The sequence below is a fragment of the Megachile rotundata genome, chromosome 2, assembly GCF_050947335.1.
Source record: "Megachile rotundata isolate GNS110a chromosome 2, iyMegRotu1, whole genome shotgun sequence".
NCBI lineage: Eukaryota > Metazoa > Arthropoda > Insecta > Hymenoptera > Megachilidae > Megachile > Megachile rotundata.
This window is the reverse complement of record NC_134984.1, coordinates 15737744-15764463: the sequence shown is the minus strand read 5'-3', so window position 1 is coordinate 15764463 and position 26720 is coordinate 15737744. Positions and strand designations below refer to the sequence as shown.

The 26720-nt window shown below is 35.2% G+C and overlaps 1 protein-coding gene and 1 long non-coding RNA gene across 8 annotated transcripts in view; one reads left to right on the top strand and one right to left on the bottom strand.

The window, feature by feature from the left end:
- LOC100881280 (Kinesin heavy chain 73) overlaps positions 1-26720 on the bottom strand; it is a 103762-nt gene that overhangs the window by 29927 nt on the left and 47115 nt on the right. For all 6 annotated transcript variants that reach the window (XM_076542045.1, XM_076542042.1, XM_012288207.2 and 3 more), the window contains exons 3-4: positions 5463-5626; positions 2370-2638 (exon numbers count right to left, since the gene is read on the bottom strand). In XM_076542045.1, the coding sequence (XP_076398160.1) occupies positions 2370-2638; positions 5463-5626 (433 nt within the window). The remainder of the gene's footprint in view (positions 1-2369; positions 2639-5462; positions 5627-26720) is intronic.
- Positions 1-26720, top strand: part of LOC143266622 (uncharacterized) — a 127086-nt gene that overhangs the window by 87880 nt on the left and 12486 nt on the right. The gene's annotated exons all lie outside the window — the stretch shown is intronic.

The following is a 26720-nucleotide window of genomic DNA, read 5'->3' as shown; positions in this document are numbered from 1 at the left end:
AAAATACAGTTCACACTCATAATTTATATGAACAGTTCAACCAAACTAATGAACACTATATTTAATAAATTTCTAATTTCAATACCGATGAAATTGTATGTGAAATTTCATTGTACATTGTGTTTGACTGACACGAATATTACTTTAGTATTGCATACTATATCATATACAATTTATAAATTTCCATAAAAGGCGTATGGTCAAGCAACCTCAGTTATCAAACTTAGTCTTTTTTTTTCAAATGATCGTACAATGTATCCCGTGAAGCGAGAGGGCAGTATCCTAGTTCACAGTCGATAGAGCAAATTGAAACTTATCACGCGTTACTGGTATGTACGAAACGTGTTTGTTGCATAAAACAGCTAACCACTACCTTCGATGCATGTAAAACGACCTGATTTTACTTTCTGAAAGGATCGTGTATCATTACCTTCGTCCGTTTAATGTTCGTAGCTCGACTGGACGATCAGTAAAAGTCGATCAATCGATCAATCGTGATCATGAAACGATTGCATTGTTTTCTTTTTAATTCATTAGCACCACTTTATTGAAGACGTTTTTTAGCAATCGGATAATCAAAGATAAAATTAAGAAACATTCTGAGCGACATTGATATTAGAAACTCTCGTTATATTGCCACAGAGGGGTCATACGAGTGGAGACTTTTTACAGTTGGACAATAACTTTTGGTTAGTTCAAAAGATTTCTGTTTTTAATATTGATGCAATTTCTGTGGATCTCTGTTCACCGAGCGGCGATATAATGCGTGGTGATATAACGAGTGGTAATATTTAATCTGTGACAATATTGATACTGGAAGATGTTATGGTACATGGCGATATAAAGCGAGTGGTAATATATGGAACATGGCGATATATGGCGAATGGTAATATATGGAATATGGCGATATAAGGCGAGTGGTAATATGTGATGTGTGACAATACCACATGGCGATATACGGCACGTGGAAATATAGGAGAGATGATATATGACACGTGACGATACATGGCGAGTGATGTGACATGCGGCGATATATAGCGAGTGACGATATATGGTGCATTGCGATATATGCAGCGTCGGGATGTGATAAGTTGCAATATATAGCAAGTGGCGATATATGACGAGTTGCAATATATAGCGAGTGGCGATATATGACGAGTTGCAATATATGGCGAGTGGCGATATATGGTGCATTGAGATATATGACGCATTGCGATATGAGTGGCGATATAAGCACAGTGCAATATATCACGAGTTGCAATATATGGCGAGTGTCATATATCATAATAAATAAGTTGACGATGAATAGCTAAGTAACTTAAGTCCATCTATCACAGGTCCTATGACAATATTAATAAGCGGTAATATAATTAGCGTCAATATAACAAATGGCAATATAATTAGCACCAATATTATGATTGGTATTTCACATTTAACCTTCTTGACTCAACATAAAATACTCCTCATTCTGATAACCTACATCATTTTTATATCGTTCCTGCATATTGCCTCGAGTAATTTCTCACAGTACCATAACACATAATTTTCTTCCATAAATAAGAATAGGAAACCGTAAAAGGAACCGTAAATGAATTGAACGATTTTTATAGCGCGAAAGAGATATTACTCTTCGGTATCGGAGCTCAGTTGCAGCAAGTTGTCTTTGCTATATAGTCAAGGCACGCAGAACGCTGTATTGTTGGAGAAATTAAATTGCCGAAGCACTGCAACGACAGATATTGATCAACAACAGTTTCGCTCTGGAACCGAGCCAATTGCCGGTCAAAACAAGTGATAAAGGGACATTACGCTGCTTCGTGGGGAAAATGTACAAGTACACTCGTGATAATCGAACAGGGATACTAGATAAAAAAGATATGCCTCGACGATATACTCGTCACTTGGATCGAACCTGTGCTCCATAGCTAATATTTCATATTAATATCTATATCATTGTAACGTGTGACATTCATCCACATAAACCACAAAGCAGACAAACATAAATACTCTACTTAATCTACTTCGTTAATATTAACGAAATGTGCTCAAATCATAGATACAAGTCGTGTCTACTTATTTATAAAAATACAAAATCTCGAACAAAATTTATTATACTTCGAGATCAAAATTACAGACACTACTATTTGTACTATTCGTATTTTACATGAAAGGTATGACCTCATTATGCAACACAGGAAAGTTATAAAATGTAATTCTATTTCGAGTTATATTGCAAATGTATTCTTTTAAGAAAACAGTTATTTTCTTGGCCATCTAAGCACATTTTACTTAGGCTTTTATCAGGTTATTTAGGTACGTAAACATCTTTGTCATCCATATTAATTATACTACTGATTGTCATCACTCACCTGAAAGGATGTGACAGCGAGCTGACTGAGTCCGTCCACATAAGGTCCCAGAACATTGTGTTCCCTGACTTTCAGCGACTGTTTGTTCGGCTTCGGATCAAGCAGATCGTGCACCTTCTCGTTGTAGATCTCCATATAGGAGACCTCGACCTTGTATGTGAGTTCTGAACTCTGTTGTTTCGCGATCATGTCGAATAGGTTGTCGCACAGCCGTGGTATGATGCCTTTGTTCTCGCCGCTTCCCATCATCGTGTACGATTTCCCGGACCCTTGAAAAATTAGCCAACGATCCCGTTAAACCCCCGTGGTGGAAAAAGCTACCCTTGAGAAATTTTGCAATCCCTTATCTCTAAGGGTTTCGGTGCTTACTCGAGCGTAGAACCTTGGGTTCGTTCGGCGAAATTACACGAGCCACGGTTATGCCTCCGTAACAAACCTACCCCAATTTTCAGCTAAATTTATTCCCTATGGTCTTCGTTTTATTTTGTAAATTCTTGTTGGTATTTTTGGGAGAATTTATTTCTGATAAGATTGATCGAAGTTACGGCATCACTTTGCAATGGCGGTCGAAATTTTATTTTATTATTTTATATTTTGCTTTCGAAAGGGGAAGTTTTTTGAGAGGTTTATGGTTTGTGGGTTTTTTGATTATGGTCAGAATTTGTTACATTGAGATATTTGTGGGAATGCATTGCAATGGATACTTGTTATATTGCAAGATCTGTGTGGGACATCTTTATGGAACAATTTTACAAGTTTGAAAAATATAAATTTTTCCTTACAAATTTTTGGAAGAATCTACATACATATACATATTTTTAATATGTGTGTGCATATATTACTCGAATTTTAATCTTGAAGTTTCATTAAATAAATTGTTGACAATTAGAAGTTTTGATATTTGGTAGATTGGATATGTAAAGATTTTGGGACTAACAGTTTCGTTATTTTGGATTTTCACTATTTGGAGAAGCTTTGATATTTTTGGGAGTTTTGGATCTGCAAATTTTGATATCTGAAGTTCCAATATTTGGAAGTTTCGATATTTAGAAACTTTGATATTCGGAAGTTTTAATATGTGGGAAGTTTTGATATTTGATAGTTTCAGTTCTTGCAAGTTGTGGCATTTAGAAGTTTGGTCACCGAAAGCTTCGATATTTGATAGTTTCGGCTCTTACGAGTTATGGCATTTGGAAGTTTAGTCATTCGAGGGCTTTGGCTTTGATATTTGGCAGTTTACTTGCAAGTTTCGGAGATGCATTCAAGAACGTTTATCACTTGTGTAGGTATTTGGAAGTTGTACCACTTCACCTTCATTTAGAAATTTGTGTTTTGGAAAAATGAAGTTTGGAGCCCTCAAACTTTAAATGAAGTTCTAATTTGATTTCTGCAATAAATTTCTTAATCAAAGTTCCATTAAAAATGTAATAATAATTAACAAATATTAAAGAAGAATATTATTTAAAAATTTTACAAAACAAAAAACAAGATATCAACCAGCAAAATATCCACAGAACCTTTTATAATTCAAACAACCCTCAATTTTGTAATTTCTAAACAATGCAAATGATCTCAATACAAATTATATATCTTTTTATTTAAAAATTGCTGAATTATATTTACAAAAATTTTTCAAAACAAGAAACATTAAAAAGACATAGTAAAACATTACAAAAATATTTTATAATTTAAACAACCCTCTCAACTCATTTATAAATGATACAAGTTTTTCTTCATTCAAGATACACCATTTTAAATTATTTAAAAACCTTTAATTGTGTTTATAATAATTTTTCAAAACGTTAGAAAAGTGTTTTATAATTTAAATGATTTTCTCAAGCTTGCCACCTCTCAATAATGGAAATTTCTTCAAGAGAAGTTACACTATTTCAAATCATTAAAAAATCCTTTAATTATACTTGTAATAATTTCTCAAAATATTAGAAAAATATTTTACAATTTAGACAATCCCCCTAACCTTGACAATATCACCCTTAACAATACAGATCTCCTCCACAGAACTTACACCATTTAAAATCATTAAAAAATCATTCAATCACACTTACAATAATTTCTCAAAACACTAGAAAAATATTAAAAAATTTAAACAACCCCCCAACCTTGTCACCCCTTAACAGTACAGATCACCCCAACAGACCTTACAATATTATACAATTAAAAAATCCTTCACCCTCGATTAAAATAATTAGTAAAATCCACCAAAACCCTAAAATAAACGATAAATTCAGTGATCGTTCGAGTGAAAGTTTAACCCCAATTGATACTGCAGTATTCAGAACCCTTAACAGGTTTCGCGTTAGCATCCGCTCGCAACTTCCCCGTAAGTTATCAAGTCTTCGGTAAGTGCTCTGAGAAGGATGATAAGTCGAGAGGTTAAATCCGATTCATCGATGTCAAGCGAGCAGCTAAGTGAACAGGAAAGACGGGAGAGCCTTTAGAAGTGCATAATCTTATTTTTTTTTCCTCTCCTGTAAGAGCGACTAGAGCGAAGAACGGGACGACAACGTTAGTCGTCGCCTCGGTCAATGTTTCTCCAACGTGTAAGATCAACCGTGGACGTTTATCGTTGGTCCCTTCTCTAATTGCATTACTCATGGCTATACAACGAGCAGACATTTATTGTGCCGAGGGTGGAACGAGGGCTGCACTCTTATCAACAGGAATTAAATCTGGCGGGGAACGCGAATGTGGACCGACGCGGAAAATCTCGGGCAAAGCTCCTTTGATCGCGTTTCTTCTATACAAAGACCCATTCTTCTTCTATACGCTTTTGTTAAATACAATAAAACACCCACGGTGCTTTAATGTTGCGATAGGAGGCTTTGACTTTCTAAGCACTCATTAATCTTTGCGTTGGAGAACGAGATTCATTATGTGTAATTAATTCGGTGCTTTATGTGTATTACGTGGGAGAGTCTTTTTTAGAGTTAGGAATTTTGATATTTGGGAGGTTGGTGGTTTGGGGAGGTTAGAAATTTATCTTCCTCCTAAATTGCTCACTCTAATCCCTCCTTTCTATAAGTAAATTTTTGTAGAATTGATATGATAAATGATTAGATTATTATGACTTACCGGTCTGCCCATAAGCGAAGATGCAGGCGTTGTAACCCTGAAACGCATTGTCCAAAATATCGCGGCCCAGGGCGTCGAACACCACTTCCTGGCTTGCGAAATTCTCTAGTGATGGGTCCAGGGAATGGAAACAGTGATCGAACGCGAACGTTTTCGGTTTGTTCCTGTAATTTCACAAACAAAGCACCATTTAATACAATGCACAGTCATATATCTTCCATTTATGTATGTCCTATGTCCACAATTTGCTATGTCCCCAAATTCCTACATTGCAAAATAGGTACATCCTCAAATCGCTACGTACTCAAGTAGCTACATCCCCAAACTGTTATGTCCCCAAACTGATACGTCTTCTATAGCTGCGTCCCTAAATCGTTATATCCCCAAGTTCCTGCATCCCCAAATAACTACATCCCCAAATTGCTATATCCTCAAATCTCTACATTTCCAAATTTCAACGTCCTCAAATCGCTACATCCCCAAATCGCTATATCCTCAAATATCTACATCCCCAAATTGCTACGTCCACAAATCGCTAAGTCCCCAAATCACCATATCCCCAAATTCCTACATCCCCAAATCGCTACGTCCCCAAATTGTTATATCTCCAAATTCCTACATCCCCAAATCGCTACGTCCCCAAATTGCTATATCCCCAAATCACTATATCCCAAAATACCTACAACCCCAAATCGCTACGTCCCCTAATCGGTAGCTAGTTCTTCCTCTACTCTGCGTCCTCACGCGCCAACTATTGGTTTGAAATCAGTACATGTCACTGTCCTCCACTTTATACATATATATCAGCATTTCCATTTTGTACAAATCAGTGACTCAGTTTTAAAATACATCTCGCGCAACCCGATATTAATCCATATACTCGCAATACCGTAAATCCCAGGAGCCGTGACGCGGGACAATCACATTGTATCAATAATTACATACACCTCACGATATCTTTCATCAATTTATAGCCATCTGGGATTCGAGCAGTGGGAAGCCTGCTAACGACACCGCGTAAAGGGTTCGTTTCGAATACTTTCGCGACTAAAAGCATCTTGTGTAAATCCAGACGTGTTTCCCCAGACGAGGGACCAAAATGAAACGCTCGGATATTAATTGAAATGAGATTTTGTTTCTTCTTTTACTTTTAATCAGATTTCGATAATTGATAAGTTGCTGTTATTAAGTGGTTAATTTGGGAATGTGTTTTATTTTCCGGGGTGATAAAATTAGGGTTAAATAAGTATAATATAATAATTATGGTATGTGAATTTCAAAGTTATTTAAGCAATATAAATTCCCAAATTTTATATTTCAAAATCTCAACATTTTCAAATGCTAAATTTCAAATTTTCGAATTTCCCAATTTCCCCAAATTCCCCAAATTTCCAAATTCTCAAATTCCCAAATTCCCAAATTCCCAAATTTAAAAATTCCCAAATCCCTAAATTCCCAAACCTCCAAATCCCCAAATCTCTAAATTCCCAAACCTCCAAATCTCCAAATCCCTAAATCCACAAACCCCCAAAGTCCCAAATCCCTAAATCCCCAAATTCCCAAATGTCCAAATCTCCAAATTTCCAGATCCCTAAATCCCCAAATCTCCAAATTTCCAAACCTCCAAATCCCCTAACTTCCAAATTTCAAAATTCCCAGATTTCAAAATTTATAACTTTCCTAATTCTTAAATTCCAAACCACCCTATCTCCCAAACCCCCAAATTCCCAAGCTCCAAAATTCCTCTGAATCTTCTCAAATACCCAAACCCCAAAGACCCCAATACCCATATCAACTTCCCGAACCAAACAAGAACAATCCAAGAAACCTTCATATCAACCCATAAAATATCGAGCGACAAATCCAAGGAAGCATTACGCAAGCAGAAATATGGAACAAAGAGAAAAGAATATAGAAGAAATTGCATTACATCGAACAAAGCGATCTTATTTGTACGTGTTCGTGACGAATTATTAGAAAAGTTGTCGTTTCCCATTGCACGGGAAATACGAAGGCTCGTTGGCTGGAAATGAAAACGAGTTTGTCTTGTCCTGGATATCAAAGAGCACGACCCTGTCTCAACGTCAAAAAGCTCGATCCGCTTGAAAACGAACGACGTTCTACGCATCGGCTCCCTATTGATTTCCCGTCGTATTTTCTACGCGAGTAATCAGTTTCCATCGGCTTTTCCGGTCTTGCTCGCGGAAAAACTAGAACGTTTAGTTCACCAGTCATTACCTCTTTATAACTTAAGAAAGCTTGAAACTTGCCGGCTCAGTAATTAGTGAAAGCAAAATGGTGATGATTGACTTTCTTTCTCTTTTATATTCTTTTAACTTGATCAAAATTTATCTTCACAAATTTTACGATGAGGTAATCATAAATGAACTTCAATATGAAACTATGAACTTTAAAGAAGTGAAATTATGACATCAAGTTGAAATAAACTAACGTAACTTCATGACATAAAATTATCGCGAAATATTACTTATGATACATGGATCGAAAGGTTACGGTCTAGAGAATATGACTGTATGATTGTTTGATTAATATTCCTGTTACAAGATGGCTGACTCAGAACAGACGGCTGAGATAATCGAGTTCTGTCTCAGCTAAGTCTGTTAAGGAACACTCCATTTTTAATTGCGAATCGATGAAGAGGGGGATGAAACATTTATACAGTCTTCTTCGTTGAGCTTCAAGCTTTAAATTGATGTATCATAAGTGGCATTTGGTGATACTTTTATGTCATGAAATTATGGTACACTTTCCATGTTTTCGAAACTGAAGTTTGATACAATTTCCTGCTAAAACTGAAACTTCTAAAATTGATCATACCTATGTATAATATTAATTATTTTCTTTGAGTCACAAGCTTTAAATTGATGTATCATAAGTGGTGTTTGGTGAAACTTTTATGTCATGAAATTATGGTAGACTTTTTATGTTTTCGAAACTGAAGTTTGATACAATTTCCTGCAAAAACTAAAACTTCTAAAATTAATCATACCTGTGTATAATATTAACTATTTTCTTTGAGTCACAAACTTTAAATTGATGTATCATAAGTGGCATTTTGTGCAACTTTTATGTCATGAAATTGCGGCAGACTTTTTATGTTTTCGAAACTGAAGTTTGATACAATTTTCTGTTAAAACTGAAACTTCTAAAATTAATTACAGATCTAATCAGTATATCTGTGTCATAATAATTATCCTCTTTAAGTAACAAGCTTTAAATAGATACAGCACAGCTTGTCATAAAATTATGCGAATCTCTGTTCCAAACTCTGTGTAACAAAAAACAGTCTGATAGGGCGATATCGTAAAAAAATTATACAACTCGCGTTACATTGAAATTTTGATGCTCTCATCGATGTACAGTTTCCAGCTTTCAGTCCTGTTTCACGAGCAGGGAAAATATAACGTTGTTTTATGTAAATTCGATATTTCCAATCTTTTTACACGCTTTACTTTCGACGGGTGGCTCGTTGAAAAATCATCGGCGAAAAAACCCTTCCGAGTTAAATGAATGCGATTTCAGCTCAACTGGTCGTGAAAGCCTCCATTTCGATTCGAATGAATGCTGGGGGAAAAACCTGGGCTTCTTTAATATGCATGAAAATTTCGAGTGGCTGTTTGATTCATTCAACCGAGCCGAATTTAAATTCAGATTACGACTTTCTTTACATCTTTTTATTTCCTTGTTGTTGATTTAAACACGAATATCTGTTAGCAGTAATTATATCAGACTGAACAAACGGTTTCATAATCTGTGATAACTAGGTAACTAGGAACTTTTGAATGTAGCAATATTCGAAATAATTTATCATAAGTTTAATTTACGAAGGAATTACTTTCCTACTTTTTATTCCCATAAAAATATACAAGTCATATTCACGACGAGCATTTATTTTTAGACGAAAATGATGTCATTCAAGATTTCTCCTTTTTCGCCGTACAAAATAAAGCTTATATAATCCGATTATAGTTGGAGCATGAATTTCACGAAGCTCGCAGTGGCCCTATTAATTCATGAAAATCGAAATTCCCTTAACGGTCGGTAATAAAAGTTCGCTGTTCCTTCGTCGAACCAGGCCACGTACGGGTATGTATTAAGAGCAAACATAATTAGTTGAGCCGGCTGATGTTCCGGTTAAAAGTTTACCCGTGACATTCTAATTGCGAACGCAGATAAACAGGGAGAAAAAGCGAACGCGCTGAGTTCCCTGACGAGTGGCACGAACTTAATGGGGACATGGTTGTGTATCCCGCCAGGTGTAGGGATCGATACTGACCCAGGTGTATCGAGAATCTTTTTTAGCCATTCACCGTTCTTCTAATGCCGTGCGTGTTACCGTGTTCCACTGTTAATTAATAATTCATCAGTTACACGCTTTATTCGATCCGACGTCGGGACCTTTTGTTGAACTTTGAACTTTTAATTTCATTACTGGGAACTCTCACATTATGTGTGATGGAGGACCAATAAATAATGGGGATGAAAATTTAATCTCCCCTTGAAATAACGCTATATTTAGCCGAGACGTCTTTTTTTTAATTTTTTGTGTATTTATGTATAATTATACGCTTATAGGCTTGTGTACAGTAGACTCTCATTATACTGCCATCAGCAAAGTTGTGCGAGTAGCACATTTTTTAAATTGGCGATATATGCAGAGGTTAAATAAAATTCGTTTTTCATAGTAATGTCATATGGCAAGCGGCGATATATGGCGAGTAGTATACAATACACATATACAAATTGCGATGTATGGCATATGGCAATATAACGCGTTGCGATATATTACAAGAGTTAATTTATAGCATTGCAATATATAGCGAGCGGCGATATATGAAGTATTGTTATATATAGAGCGGTGCAATATAATAGGTGGCAATATATGGTGTATTGTGATATATAGCGAACTGCAACGTAACAGGTGGCGATATATGAAGTGAGATGTTACAATGCGTCGCGATATATTGCAAATGGCGATATATGAAGTGTGATGGTACAATAGTTGCGATATATTGCAAATGGCGATATATGAAGTGTGATGGTATTTACATTGCGATATATTGCAAATGGCGATATATGAAGTGTGATGGTATTTACATTGCGATATATTGCAAATGGCAATATATGAAGTGTGATAGTATTTACATTGCGATATATTGCAAATGGCGATATACGAAGTGTGATGGTGCAATAGTTGCGACATATTGCAAATGGCGATATATGAAGTGTGATGGTACAATACGTTACGTCATATTGCAAATGGCGATATATGGAACTTGGTTAAACTAACATTTCGATATATGGCAGATGGCGATATATGATGCTAACTAATATAGTGCGCGGCTATATATGTAGCTTGGCAATATAACGCGAAACAGCACTGATACATGGCGATATAACGCGAAACAATACTGACACATGGCGATATAATGCGTTGCAATATAACGCAAAGTAATATCGTTGCGACATTGACACTTGACGCTATGTGACAATAAATCCTCAAATAACAATTCACAAGTTAACTAAAATACACCTTTAATTTTAATAAATTTCCAAAAGAGGACAATAGTTCTTTCACACCAAAAATGTGCTCCATTTAAATTAAAAGCGTTAAAAGATCCGCCAGGAAGTTCGCGAGCTTTCTATTGTTTGCCCTGAAAGTTGAGACGACAGTACGGTTAACGGTTCGTCGACGAGAAGACACCGTTGTTCCGTGAAACGATTTCGCGTCGTTCGGAATCGATTGGAAAGTTGGTGGAAACGAAGTCGGCAGTAAGCAACGGTCGTTTCCCTGCGTTTCCATCGCGCGATAAAACTTTCTCGATCGTCTCTGGCGAACGTGCCAGGAGACGTCTCCTCTCGTGTCTAGCCAGAATTGTTCGCCGATCGGCTCGACTGCAACGTTTTAATGGCGTCTTAAATCTGAGACAAGAACGGCGCCACGCGAACAGAGGAAAGCAGTTTGCATAATTACCGGTGGCACACGTTTTCATTGCAACGATTAAACCGACGATAGAAAAGTTTCGTAAGAGTAACGGCCGCTTCCGAATCTTCCAATGGGGGTTGTTTCAACGAATTTATTTCGAATGCGTTTTCGAAATGATTGTTACGTATCTATTAAGTTCGAAGTACGTCGAAAACAATCTAACAGAGGTGTCACAAAATACTCGAGCAATAGTGGTGTCACGTATATCAAGTTGAAACTAAAAGTTTAATAAAAATGACTATACAAATATTTCATCAGTATACACACAAAGTGTACGTCTTCACTGAAGTACAAAATTAGTACTCCTCTTTGCACTTTTGACACAATGTATTGTTACAGAAAAATACGTGAACAGTTTTCTAATCTATCGCGATATCATGGCAGCATCGAATATCACTAGGACAAAACACCCAAATATTTAACTATCAAACTTCCGCTCCCAATATCTCCTACCTGGCCGCTTTATCAACAGTAGATAGACACACACCGTGTCGTGTAACTCGGAACACAGAGGAGAAACAGCCGACGTCGAAAGATCCCCTCGTCGATAACTGCACGGGGATGACACGGGGTCGTTCACCCCCGAAACGATCCGCGGGGGATGAAAAAACGGAACGAGGCTCACGGAAACACTTGGCACACGCAAATTGGGCCGACCTCGACAGCTCCAAGAGATTCGTTTTCGCGTTTCTGGCACGATGTTTGCGAGACTTGTGTGCAAAAGACGACGCAGGCCGCTCGATAGTCCCTGTTTTAATCGAGAACGAGTTCCCAACGGGTTGGCCACGCGGCGGAAGGGCTGACCATCGCGTGACTAAACTCCTTCGACCTCCGATACATCGGGTGTCCATTTATTCCTTACCTATTTACGCGTTTATCGATTATCTGCTTCTCTATTTATCTGCGATGACGATTTATGGATGTAGTTACTGTCCGACGCGAGATGTATTGTGTACATTCGTCTGTGTACGATTAAGTTTTCTGCGGGTACAGCTGCGAAGTCTTGCCCTATTTTCCTGTTTTATAAAGTGGGTCGTTTAGAAGTTAATTTAGAATGACTATTTCGAAGTTACGTTTCTATTTATACAAGGTATTATTCTTAATTTTTAAACGGTATTATTCGAAAATGATGTTTATATATCTTCAAATGTACCATTAAAAAATTACATTCATATTTATATAACTATCATTGAAAAATTATATTTATAAACTTCAGAAGTGTTATTAAAAAATTATGTTCATATCTATACTTTTAACCGTTTTAGTGCCACGCAGCGCGATCGCGCTGTTCGCATACTGTGGTGAACCGTGTCGCTATTTTTGATGACGATCGTCAATTTTTGTCGCGAGTCTGTCGAGAGTTTCCTCTCGTAATTACAAATTTTCTTTCAAATAATCGTAAACAACCTGCATAATTAGCTGTCTTTCTTTAACACATTGAGTCCCAAGGTTTATTTTTAACAATATTTAAAAATTGCCTATCAATCTAAAGCGCGAGTGCGCCGAGCGGCATATTTCGACGAAAAAAAAGAGCGGCGCGACCGCGTCGATCGGCATTATTCGCAGATAAATGAAGGAAGCGCTATCGCGCTTCATGGCACAATTCGACATGGATTTTTAAAAACCTCTGGCACTAAAACGGTTAAAAAGTACCATTCAAATATTTACATCCTTAAAAATAATTTTTATTTTTAAAAAATATCTTTCAGAAGCCATATTTTATCTTACTATAAAATATGACTAAAAAATGTTTATACTTAAAAAATTTAAGAAATGTCTGAATGTCTATAATTCAAAAAATGTCACAAAAATATAGAAAATGAAATTTTGTGAAGAAAGTGTAGTAGCAATTGTAAATGACTCAATTGCTATGAAATTGATAGTTGTCGATAGAAATAATATGTTACGTGTTCGAAAGGTGATAAAATTTTTATTAACACCCCATACGGATGGAAAATAGAGTGTTTGCGATATACATGATCACGAACGACCTTCGACACGCGAACCACTGCAGTGGTCAGACGATAAGTAGTAAAGGTGTACAGGTGGTCAGACGTTGTAACTAAATCGAGTGATTCACTGCTCTAGTTTGAATCTTTACGAGCGTTTTCGTAGCCCATATTTCTTTGACTGCGGTATTTTAGCATGATTAAAACGAAGTTAGAAGGGACACGATTCCTCATTCGTGGTCGTAACTTCGGTCACTATTTCCGGTACGTGTAGTCTAAATATTTTTCGATGTTTAATTCGGAATTGATTTGTAGGAATTTCGGAATGAAGCAGGCACTTTGAAGTTTTCATTCGAATATCTATAAATTTCCAAAATTTATAATTTCAAAAATTCACAAGTTTAGAAATCTGAAATTCAAGAAACCTTACAAATAAATTTAAAAATGAAAAAATTTGAAAATCCAAGCATTCGAGAATTCGCTGAATGTACAATAATACATACAAGAACCTAATAAAGGAATAAAAAGAGTGCACCAACACAGCGAAATAAGAAGCTGAGAAATGCACCAGGGCCGTCGGTTCAAAGGATCGGCATATTACTCGAACGAAATCCACGATTTATTGGGTCTGCCTACGCAGGCTGGTGCTGCGACAGCGACAACTACCTTAATTAAGTTTACCTTCGTTAAAGCCCCGATTCACCGTTCATCCTGCCACTTCCGGCCTGCCTGCAGCGATCTTCATCGGCCCCCGCTTTCACCGATTTGCATCCGTCCCTTCGAAAGCCTAGCCTCGACCATGGATAATTCGTTTTGCAGAGCCAATTGTGCGACTGCCATTACCCAGCCTCGACGTATTCTCTTGTTAATTGAAATTCGTGCAATTTTTACCTCTACACTGCTCCAAATGTGTCTCGTTGCTGTAAACCTACATTCTTGAATACCTCAAATTTCCCAGATCAATTTCTAAAATACCAAATGTCAAATCTGAGAACTTTGCAATATCGGTATAAAATCCCTATATCCCTAGTTTACATGAATCCAATTTCTATCGGTACAGTTAGCAACGCGTTAAGACTCGAAAGTTAGCAACGAAACCTTCGAACTTGTGAATCCATGAAACTCCTTTGGTCTCTGTACTTCGAAAGCCATAGAAATAAATTACCGGCCCGAAGAGACTTTTCACCCTCAGCACAGAATCGGTTAATACCGATTCGATAAAGCGGACGATGTTTAATGTTTCAAACGCTTATGAATAAAGGATGAACGGGGAAAGTTTGCGCCGGTCGATGGAAGCGTTTTTCAGGGACGCCTTCTATCTTCCCGACCATTGCGAATCGATAGATAGGTCGGTATAAAACGAAACGAGGGATCGAAAATCACCTCGAACCTCTTGGAATTTTCATTTATCCTCGTGAGAAATGCTCGGACGCAATAAGAAACTTTCCGTTTGTTTCTTGCCGCTTTGCTCCCGTCATTTATCCTAGTTTTTCCTGGGGATACGGTAATGTATTCCGCTAACGAGTACAGTGAATTTCCACTGAGTCACAGTTTTCATATTTTGCTTGATCGCGATAGTCTACGATCGATGAGCGTGTGTCAGCGTTAACCTTTTACATGCGTGTCAGCACTCGTTCTTGAAACTTATAAACAAAATACATGTAAATTATTGTAGATCGTAATGCTTTATTTTTTAAGTTGTTTACAGTGGATTCTCGTTATATCGCCACTGATCCATCGAAGTCTTCGGAAGTCTTCGTACACCTTCGTACATCTTCGTACGCTGTAATGGTCGATGAATGTAGAACGTATGCGCAGTTGTAAACGACGCATAGAAATTATGCGCAGTAGAACTTATTACACTCTGTTTTAATCTATCGAATATATGAACTTTACTGCGCATATTTATCACGTCTCGTTATCGACTGCGCATATACATTTCTGGTCACTGCGCATAATTTTGGAAGATCACTACGTTTGTAAAAAGTGCAAATGTCTTGAATTATAATTATTTTAATGAACTTAGAGTCTTGTGTGAACCGATATTGACTGTATTATAAATCGATTTATAAATTACTGTAGAGTTCACGAAGCAACGACCTTTTCAATAATGACAGCAGACTGACCGTAAAAGAGCGACCTTTTCTTTTCACACCCTGTACATTTACCCTGCTCATCCGCCACACAGATACACTTGCGAAAGCCATTAACATTATGGCTAATAGTGGCCATAATAGGAGAAGCCACAATGCTCGAAACCGCAAATGAACGTTTCAATGGTTCGATTCGAGGCACGATGCCATTGTCGAGATTTCGATTGGGATTTCGAGTCCCTTAGGATTCGCGCGAAATAACGCTGGTTATTTTTAATTATTTTAACGGGTTCATCCGTTGTAATGGAAACTCGAGCACGAGTAACAGGTAGCTCGCGATACAACCTTGATCGATCGTGTGAGAACGCATCGACGTTGTATACCGGAAGTGAAGTGAAGAGCATTTAATAGGAACGTTGCAAATGACGTGGACGACTGGTTTGATTCGAGAAGAGGGATGTCGTCCTTCATGGGATGCTGCTTTTTTATTTCGATGATGGACCGTGCAACGAAACCGGGGAATTAAGTAGATCATGAATATACTCTTAATTGATTAATAAGTGAATTAATCTTTTTGATTGATGTATAAATTAATTTTGAAGAAAGTACATAATTGTGTGAGTCACATTATTTATTTTTTATCCTGATTGTCTTGTATAAAAAATATTTTTTAAAGTTTGACAATAAGCTTGTAATTTTTTGAACAAATTTTATTTATTTATTTTAAATGAAATTCATTTTGTTATTCTTTAGTGAATCTTGATAAGCAGTTGAAATAATAAAATATTTAAATATGTTGCATAACAATTGTGTGATTCACAATATTTATTTTTTATCTTGGTATTAGTTGTTTTGTATAAAAAATAATTTATAGAGTTTGACAACAAGCTTGTAATTTTTTAAACAAATTTTATTCATTTATTTCAAATGAAACTTATTTTGTTATTCGTTAATGAATCTTGATAAGCAGTTGAAATAATAAAATATTAAATTATGTTACATTATTTAGAATACAATTATTGTTTTTATTAGAAATTGTGTCATTGATGTAGCTACTATTATAAATGTCACTACTGTTGTTGTAGTTGAAATGTTGTTGCAGCTACAATATTGTTACTGTTGCTAATCTTACAATTGTTGTGTTTCTTATTATTTTTACTATTGTTGTGATTAATATTGTGACTGTTATTCCTGCTACATTTATTGATCTCCTTTAAATTAATAATTATTATAATAATTTTATTTAATACAGCATACAACATAGATCACCACAAAATAATCGAAGACAATAAATATCCAGCACAGTAAAATGTAAAATATCTCTGAAATCCATTACAGTTTGAAACAAAGAGAAAACAAAGGACTCTGAAATTACGAAAAGGTTGCAGAGCGATGTTTTATTATTCATTGGCCGTTATAAATAAGCAAAACCCTGCACCGGGAATTACCAACAAAATAAGGGAAATCCTGGGCGGAAAATGCAGTCGTTTAAAGTTAGCCGGGTATCACGGCAGAATGGAAAAATTCTTGATCCCTCTAAAGGAGCACGTGCTTCGTGAGGCGAATTCATTAAATTGAAATAAAAGGGTTGAAACGCGTCCTCAAACTGCGGCATAATTTAAACGTCACGTTATAATTCCGCGATACCGTGACCGAAGAAAATTCAGTTTTTTTTCAAAGTCGACTTTGCACGAGTCAAGGTTTTTCTTGCGTGGATCAGGAAAAGATTCCGCATATTTCCATAATTAATTTTGCGGTGAATTGTTCGAAATCAAATGCATTTGGTAACAGATTGAAATAAATCTGTATTCAAATAAAAATAAATTCTGTATCCTTTAAATACAATTTAAACAATTTTCTCGTGTTTCCAAAACATTTCTTGAACATTTTAAATGGAAACAGATTGAAAGACGAAATAAATTCTGTACTCTTGAAATATAAATTAAAGAATCTCGTTTCTTGAACATTTTTAGAGACAAGTTTCTAAAATGTGCTAATCGAGGTCCTCATCGATTCCCGATGGAGAACACACTCGTCCACAAAGAAACAATCGAACAGAGACAACAATGATACGATCGCTTTGAAAAGCAGCGGACACAATGTCTCGTTAGCATAGATACACTTCACGAGTCTAGCAAAGCTTTATGTACACCCTTTCCAAAGATTCTTAGCTATCTCTTCGTTTTCTTTTCTTCTGTGCCCATTCTCTTTCTCTAATTCTGCAAGTGGAGGCGCCGTTCGAAAGCGTCACAAAGCACAAGGTGTTCCTTTTTCGCCGAAAGAACTTGTGGCAAGCTCTGTGTCAAGTATCTGATCTCTTCTTCGTCGAGCAGCTTTTTGGACTCGCGCCAGCCTCTTCTTGCAAGCTAATATCTACGTATACCTGTTTCTATTAGTCGATGTATGATCTTATAAATTCGGGAGAGATAAGCTGAGATCAAATATGCAAATGGTTTCGTCAGATATTCTTGTAATATTTTAGGTACTCGTTATATGGCCGTGTATTCTTATGTGCAGTGTCAATTATTATAATTAATATAATAATTAATATAATAATTGACACTGTCAATTAAGGCAGTGTCAATTAATATAATTTTTATTCACTATGTTACATTATAGTGTGATGTGAAATGTATATACGTTGAATTATTCAGCGCTGTGCTGTTATTTGTTGATATACTACATATTGTATTATTAAGTATATTTGTTATTGTAATTGTTACATTGTAATTTAATTACAATTGTAATTTTATTGTGTGCTGTCTTTCCATGTGTCGTATTTCCGCGCATTGTCCTACGAGTTGTATCTCCACACATTATAATCCCACATATGGTATCTTCACATGTGTTGTATTCTCACATATGGTATTTATATGTATTTATATTACTATTATGTTTTTTATATTACTAAGTACTTTATATTACTAAGTTGTAATCTTGTACGTCATATTTTTTTACGTATTACATTATCACACACTGTATCTCCACATATTGCATTTTCCTCTGCGTTACATTCTCACGTGTCATATCTCCACACGTGATATTACTACACATTTTCCTGCACATTTCCATACGTCTTACATATTGTATTTTCGTGTCGTAGTTCCACATATTACAACCTGTATTTTCATACCTGTTTTTCCACGCGTTATATCACAATTTATTGTATCGCCCTTTTCCCACGTGCTTGTAATTGTCCCGAGTATTAACTCACAGCAAAAAACACCTATATTACTATTTATTGCTACCCTTTTGATCCCCATATGTATTCCTCTAACCTTCTTCAGTATTATATCATCCCTCGTAACTTGCAGTAAAAACAGTATATTACTATCTGCTATACTGCCACCCTTTTAATCCCCAAACGTACTCTACCCATCGTATTTTCTTTAGGACTGTCCTTCACAAACTTCTAATAGAAACATCTACATTGAATGAAGCACAATTTTCGCACTCTGATTAGGTCCTTAACGTTGAGTGCCACGTCAGTCATCGGTGATGGACACTGAACTTTTCGTTCAAGTTATAATAGTCAATGACTGACAACGTAAAATATGATATAATACTAGAAACATTTACATTATCACATCAATATATCTAAATATTTCTTCTAAAAAAAAAAAAAAAATTGTAAAGCTGAGGATTTCTTTATAAATTTGTGTAGCAGTCAACGTGTTAATAATTCAAATAGAAAGCTTCAATTTTGCAAAGGAAAAAATTGTGGAGAATCAAGTTCTTTACAACCTCGTTCCAAGAGTAACACTAGTTGTGAAACACCCTGTATATTCAATCAAATTATCTCAACCCCACAAGGAACAAGACGGTGCTTCAAATCCTATATTTGCAAAGGAAAAAATTCCTCAGAATCAAATCCTCTACAATCCCTTACAAAGGAGTGACACTAGTTGTGAGCCATCCTGTATATTCAATTAAATTATGTCAACCCCTACAGGGAACTAGACGGTGCTTCAAACCCCACATTTGTAAAGGAAAAAATTCTTCAGAATCAAATTCTCTACAACCCCTTATCAAGAGTGACACTAGTTGTGAAACACCCTGTACATTAAATCAAATTATCTCAACCTCCACAAGAAACAAGACGGTGTCCCAAACCTCTATATTTGCAAAGGAAAAAATTCTTCAGAATCAAGTCCTCTACAACCCCTTTCCAAGAGTGACACTAGTTGTGAAACACCCTGTACATTAAATCAAATTATCTCAACCCATCCCAACCATGAGGAATAAGACGGTGTCCCAAACCCCCATATTTGCAAAGAAAAAAATTGCTCAAAATCAAGTCCTCTGCAACCCCTTAAGAGTGACACTAGTTGTGAGCCACCCTGTACATCAAATATCTCATCCCTGTATCTCACTCCTCTGGAACAACAAAACGCAAAAGATTCGCAATTCTTCTAAAACCAGTACATACACCCATACAGTACATAATTTGTTGGGATAACGAGAAGATCTCCGCATGGAAATCAGCAAATTCTCCCGGAGTTTCGTATATCCCAACAAACTGCATTCGACTCGCCACGCGACAGCCATTCACTTTGTTAATCCCGTGGCCGTTATAATGTTGGCAAAGATTCAAACGCGTTGTTGGATCAGCGATACCACTGGCAACAACCATCGAATCGACGCCAAAAATCTACTGTTGTTGCGGACTGATGAATCTTCTACCTGTTTTGCCGCAACTCTAACGTGATTCGTCACGCGATTGTGATTTACAGTGTTAACGTTTTTCAGCTTCCTCTTGTTTCATGTTTGCTTCACACGTATATTATATCTTTCAACAATCTCGATTTTCACTGTTCAATTTATCAAATCTTTCGCTGAGATTTATACTGCACTTGTATTTCTACAATTTCTTCTTTTTTATGTATTTGTAGTATCTTTGCTTTAATATGCACATCTATGATACATGCAATGTATGCAAAATTTTTTTCAATACATTTTTTCAATTTTTAGTGTAATGCACATATATAATATTTATTTTAATAAATTTATACAGTTGTTGGTCTAGGAGGTACAAGTTTAACAATTTATATAAGGCTTCTTTTAAATTAATTTATACAATGTTACAAGTTTTATGATGTCCATAATTTTTGTTTAGATAAATGTATACAATTTTAAAAAATTATGTAAGGCTTGTTTTAAATTAATTTATACAATGTTACAAATTTTATGAGGTATATAATTTTTATTTAAATAAATGTATACAATTTTTTAAATTTATATAATGCTTGTTTTAAATTAATTTATAAAATGTTACATGTTTTATAATGTGCATAATTTTTGTTTGAATAAATGTATACAATTTTTACCATTCATATAATGCTTGTTTTAAATTAATTTATAAAATGTTACGTGTTTTATAATGTACATAATTTTTGTTTGAATAAATGTATACAATTTTTACCATTCATATAATGCTTGTTTTAAATTAATTTATAAAATGTTACATGTTTTATAATGTACATAATTTTTGTTTAAATAAATGTATACAATTTTTACCATTCATATAATGTTTCTTTTAAATTAATTTATAAAATGTTACATGTTTTATAATGTACACAATTTTTGTTTAAATAAATGTACACAATTTTTACAATTTTCCAAATGGAAAGATTTTCATTTTTCAATCGACGCACAGCCGATTGGCAGCAGTCGAGTATCGTTCTCTTCAACAAGTATGATGCGATGCCAGCGAACGATAGACACCAAGTATCACTTCCGTTCTTATCTCGATCATCGTGCACAGCCACTCTCGCGTTTCCTTACACCCTCGTATCACGATCTCGTTAATGATCGCAGCGTGTTATCATCATCCCCGAATGCATTTACTTCGACCGGGTCATCCTTCACGCGACGTTGAATTCGATTAACCGTAAGACGAAGCATCACCGTGAAATCCCCCGTACACGGATCGTAGATCACGAGAGAGGGTTGCGAGGCCTCGAATATGCCCTGCAACCCCATAAATTCATGTGCGCGTGCACGTCGCTCTTGATGCAGAGCTACACCTGACCCCTGACCTTTTCCAGCGATTTTATTGAATTCCAACCCGCGCGAGGGTCGCCGACAACGATTTTCGACCGGGTTGTTTCCGATTTAATAGAACCTGTCTTATTGCGCTTTTTTTCCTTCGTTTGACCTATTTGCGTGGAGGCTGATGGAGGATTTAACGGGATACAATATTTCATATTGGTATTTCAAGGCTTTGTATATTACAAAATTTTTTTAAATGGAAGATTCACTCGTTTGGAAGATTTGGGGAACTTGGGAGTTTGGATGACGAGGGTGTTTGGAATATTTTGGATATTTAACTTCAGTGAAATTTGGTATTTGAGGTATTTGTGAATTTGCATACTGGGAAATTTGAAGCATTTCCACATTTGCAGTTCGGGAAATGAATTTCAGAAATTTAGAGGTTGTATGAAAGTTCATCTTTTCTCACATACATAATTCTACCCCATTTAATTTTATTTCAATCATTTTCACGAGTAAATACGCAAGTACTCTTGCTAAACCAAAAAATAAAATTAAAATTAGATTTCCATTACCAGACACAAATATAACCTAACAAACATAAAGAAAATAAAAGCAAAGAATTTCAGCCACAACAAAAGCAGTACACATCTCTAATTAAATCGAACATAAAGGGGTCAAAAGAAATAAAAGCGACATAGAGAAAGAAACTGTATTTGAGAAACAAAGTGCTGTCTGTTTGTAGGAAGCTGCATCGTTTAATCCGTTGGTCGAAAGTGTAGCACGTCAGAGAACAATGCCAAACGAGTTCGTTGCACTGTTCCAAAAACGAAGACACTTGGTGAGAAAAGAGCACAAGCTGTTGCCCCTAGGAACGATGCTCTCCGGGTCTGTGTACACGGAAGCAACGATGGACGTGCGGCTGTTTGCTTTTGCATTCATCAAAGTCTCGGCCCGTTGCATGGATGCATCGGATTCCGATTCAATCCACCGAGAAACGGTTCGAGAAATTCGTCGTGTATTTATCGACCCGACATACGGTGTACCTCTTTGATGCGACAAAACGAGAAGCGCCAGAAAACGTGCACGTAGATGTAAGCCGGATTTAGACGTTTTCATTTCGACACGCTTGCCTCATTTACGCGAGACAGTGTTTTGAGTTCAAAGATTTGAGAACTTTTTATTTATTTTGAAGTTGGTAGATTTGGGAAGTTTAGTATTCCTCAGTGGTGTGATGTGAAGGTTTGAGAATTTTGTATTTATTTTGAAGTTGGTAGGTTTGGGAAGTTTAGTATTGTTTAATGGTGTGAAGGTTATGTGAAGGTTTGAGAAGTTTGTATTTATTTTGAAATTAGTAGATTTGTGAAGTTTAGTATCCTTCAGTGGTAAGATGTGAAGGTTTGAAGATTTTGAATTTATTTTGAAATTGGTAGATTTGGGAAGTTTAATATCTTTTAGTGGTGTGATGTGAAGATTTGAGAAGTTTGTATTTATTTTGAAATTAGGTAGATTTGGGAAGTTTAATATTCTTTAGTGGTGTGATGTGAAAATTTGAGAAGTTTGTATTTATTTTGAAATTAGGTAGATTTGTGAAGTTTAGTATTCTTCAGTGGTATGATGTGAAGGTTTCAGGATTTTGTATTTATTTTGAAATTGGTAGATTTGGGAAGTTTAATATTCTTTAGTGGTGTGATGTGAAGATTTGAGAAGTTTGTATTTATTTTGAAATTAGGTAGATTTGTGAAGTTTAGTATTCTTCAATGATAAGATGTGAAGATTTGAGGATTCTGTATTTATTTTTAAATTGGTAGATTTGTCAACTTTAATATTCTTTAGTAGTATGATGTGAAGGTTTAAAAATTTTGTATTTATTTTGAAATTTGTAGATTTGTGAACTTCAATATTCTTTACTTTGATAGGTACATCTAAGAAATTGAAATTTTAGCTGAAAAATTAAAGTGCATAAAATTTCTGTATTTTTAAATTTGTTCAAGTCTTCATATTATAAAATTAAACATTCCCAATATTTACAAATTAATAAATTCTTAAACTTTAGAAATTTCATCAATGACGAAACTTTGAAGTCTAAAAGTTTTTGAAGCCTCAAAGGGATCGAAGAGTAATGGTATTTTTAATTAAACACATGATCAGCGAGTAATATCTCAAGAAAGTGATAATAGCTCTAGCTGAGATTCACACTAATTACTTTTCACCCTGAAGTGATCAATTCAACGAAGTTTCAAATCAATTAGTCACCGCTGTCGTAGGAAAGTGCAGCTAACTTTTCTTCCCTCGTTTCTTGCCATAAACGTGACATGGAAATAGGTTGAATATATTGTCACGTGGGAAAATGTGAGAAAGTAGGAGATTCGGTCAAATTTTCATATTTTTAATTCTAACTTCAAGTTCTGAAATTTCAAAATTTTAAATATTATCAAAATCTTAAATTTCAAAATTGAAATATCATCAAGTTTTCAAATTTCAAAATTGAAATATTATCAAGTTCTCTAATTTCAAAATTGAAATATCATCAAGTTTTCAAATTTCAAAATTGAAATACTATCAAGTTCTCTAATTTCAAAATTGAAATACTATCAAGTACTCTAATTTCAAAATTGAAATATTAGCAGACTCTCAAATTTCAGAATTCAAAATTCAAATAAAAAATTGTCAAATTGCAAAATTTTAAATATTATGAAGTTCTCAAAATTCAAAGCTCAAATATTATTAAATTCTCAAGTTTCACAACTGAAATATTAAATTCTTCTATATTAAAATTCCGATTCGATCAAGTATGAAATATTTGCTCCTAAGCAATTTTCCTCGTTTTTTAATCCGCAGAATTACTCCTCTCTGATAGCGTTAGTTATCTAAAATATTGACGTTCCTTGAATAGAATTCCTCGGCAAGCCGATAAACTCTATGAGTACTTAATTAACTCGTGATACACAAGTATCTGTCGTTAGCTTTTTTAACGCCTTGCCTCATGATCGTTTTTCAACGATTATATGCCCTAGAATCATATATTCACCGTTCGAGTATCGAGAGATGAATAAAACTCGCTTGCTATTCACTTCATAATTTATCCTTTAGAAACTTTCAGTTTTTCTCAAAATTTATTAATTTAAACGATCAGGTATTAGTTACGTAATCACTTTTATATTAAATGACACTATTCATTTGTATCTACACTAAATATATATAATATATTTAATATATAATATATATTACAATACATACATTATAAGTATTGTTATTGCAATAAATACATTTGTTTTATTTTTTAAATAAAAGCAGATTAAATAGTGCAAGAGGTATACAAGAGATTAATTATTATTAATCAGGAATAAATACTATACTTTTACCCCAAATAAAATCCAAAATATTATTAATGTTATTAAATAGAAAAACTATAGAAAACTATAGAAAAACTATATTAAATAGAAAGAACTATAATCAAATACAAAAAATATGCCATCAAAATATCAAACAAAAAAAGTCAGAAAAAAAAGAGCCGTATCTGAATTATTCCAAAATGCTACCACAACCGTAACAAATCACAGAGATAAAGAATAAACATATTCTGGAAAATCGAAAAGAAGAAACGAAACATTTATCCCAGTCCCTTTTCCCATTCTATTTTTTTTCTTCCTAAAGACATCTAGGCCTGGAACGGTCATCTCGTATCCCCGAATGGAAATCCTTTAATATCACGAGATTGAGGACGGGGCTTAAACCCTGGTAAGGATCGAATAGGCCGAATAAATGTGAACCTGGAACTCGTTCGTTCCACACTGTGGACCGCGTTTGCGACTTTTATCCGGTATTAAGCTAGCGTTTTCATTAAAAGAGTACCGCGGAGAGTCCTCTCGCTATTAAAACCGATAGAGTTGTTCAACGTTGGCACTCGGCCTTTAATGACGTTTCTTTATTTCAAATTTAAATTAATCGTCGTGCTATTACTTTAAATATCGTTCGAATTATTTACTTGGTTTATGAGAATGATGTGTAAGGTTTGTTTAAAAGATTTATTGTGAGAATGAGAAATAAAATTTATTTAATAGATTTTTTTATAAGAATCATAGAAAAGATTTGTTTGAAAGATTTTTTGTAAGAATGAGAAATAAAATTTGTTTAATAGATTTTTTGTAAGAATCATTGATAAGATTTGTTTAAAAGATTTATTGTAAGAATGATAATAAGACATGCTTAATAAATTATTTATAATGACAAAATAAGAATTTGCTACATTTTTTACAAAAATGAAAAATTAGACTTGTTTCCTACATTACAATAATGAATTAAAAATAATAAATTTACAATTTACTAGATCTATTACAAGAATAATAAATAAGACTTGCTTACATCTATTATAAGAATAATAAACAAGAATAAATTTACTGTCAACCAGCTTTGTCACAAGAATAAATAAGACCCGTTCCCTAAAAATAAAATTAAAAAATTGAAGATGCTCAAAGGTTTAATGTTGAAAGCTTCTGAGTTCGCAACCGAACAAATTAAAAGTAGAATTTTTTCCCTTAAAAGCCAACAAGTTAGCGGATTCCCCTCACGCATCACCGAAACACGGAACCAAAATGAAAATCAGTGAATGAACGGACAAAACGTGATCACACTCGAAACGAAACTGGACGTTCGCCAATCTGTATCGCATGTTAACCAAATGTTCATCTTCATTGTGGTCCGACGACCATCTTTCCTCCGTCACGTTTAAACGGCGATATCATTCTTTCTCCTGTACGTGAAACGTATTAAAGATACCGTGTTCGATAAATCTTTCGAGGTTTCCATTTTTTTTGGGGCGCATTAAAATGCGCTTTGAATCCACCGAGAGAGAAACGAGGAAAATTACGCGACGACCACTCAAATTCTCGCGTAATTATACGTTCTTTGAGGATCCGAACGTGTTAAATTCACGCGAGACACGCGTTTCGCGGTTCCTCGACGTGGTACAGGGCCAAACGACGCTCGAAAATCCACGGGGTCACGAAGTTGCGTATACTAATTAAGAATCTGGGTTAATTACGCGCGGCTCACTTCTGAACGAGTCAAACTTCCCTGCCGTGGCTTCCGCTAGACAGACCGTGAGAAAAAAGACGAAAAAACTTTTCCGAAATCGAAACCACTTTTTGAACGCGTTTCTCTTTTTCGCTGCAGCTTTTAACGAAAAATGTTTCGCCTGATTTTTAAAGCACTTTTA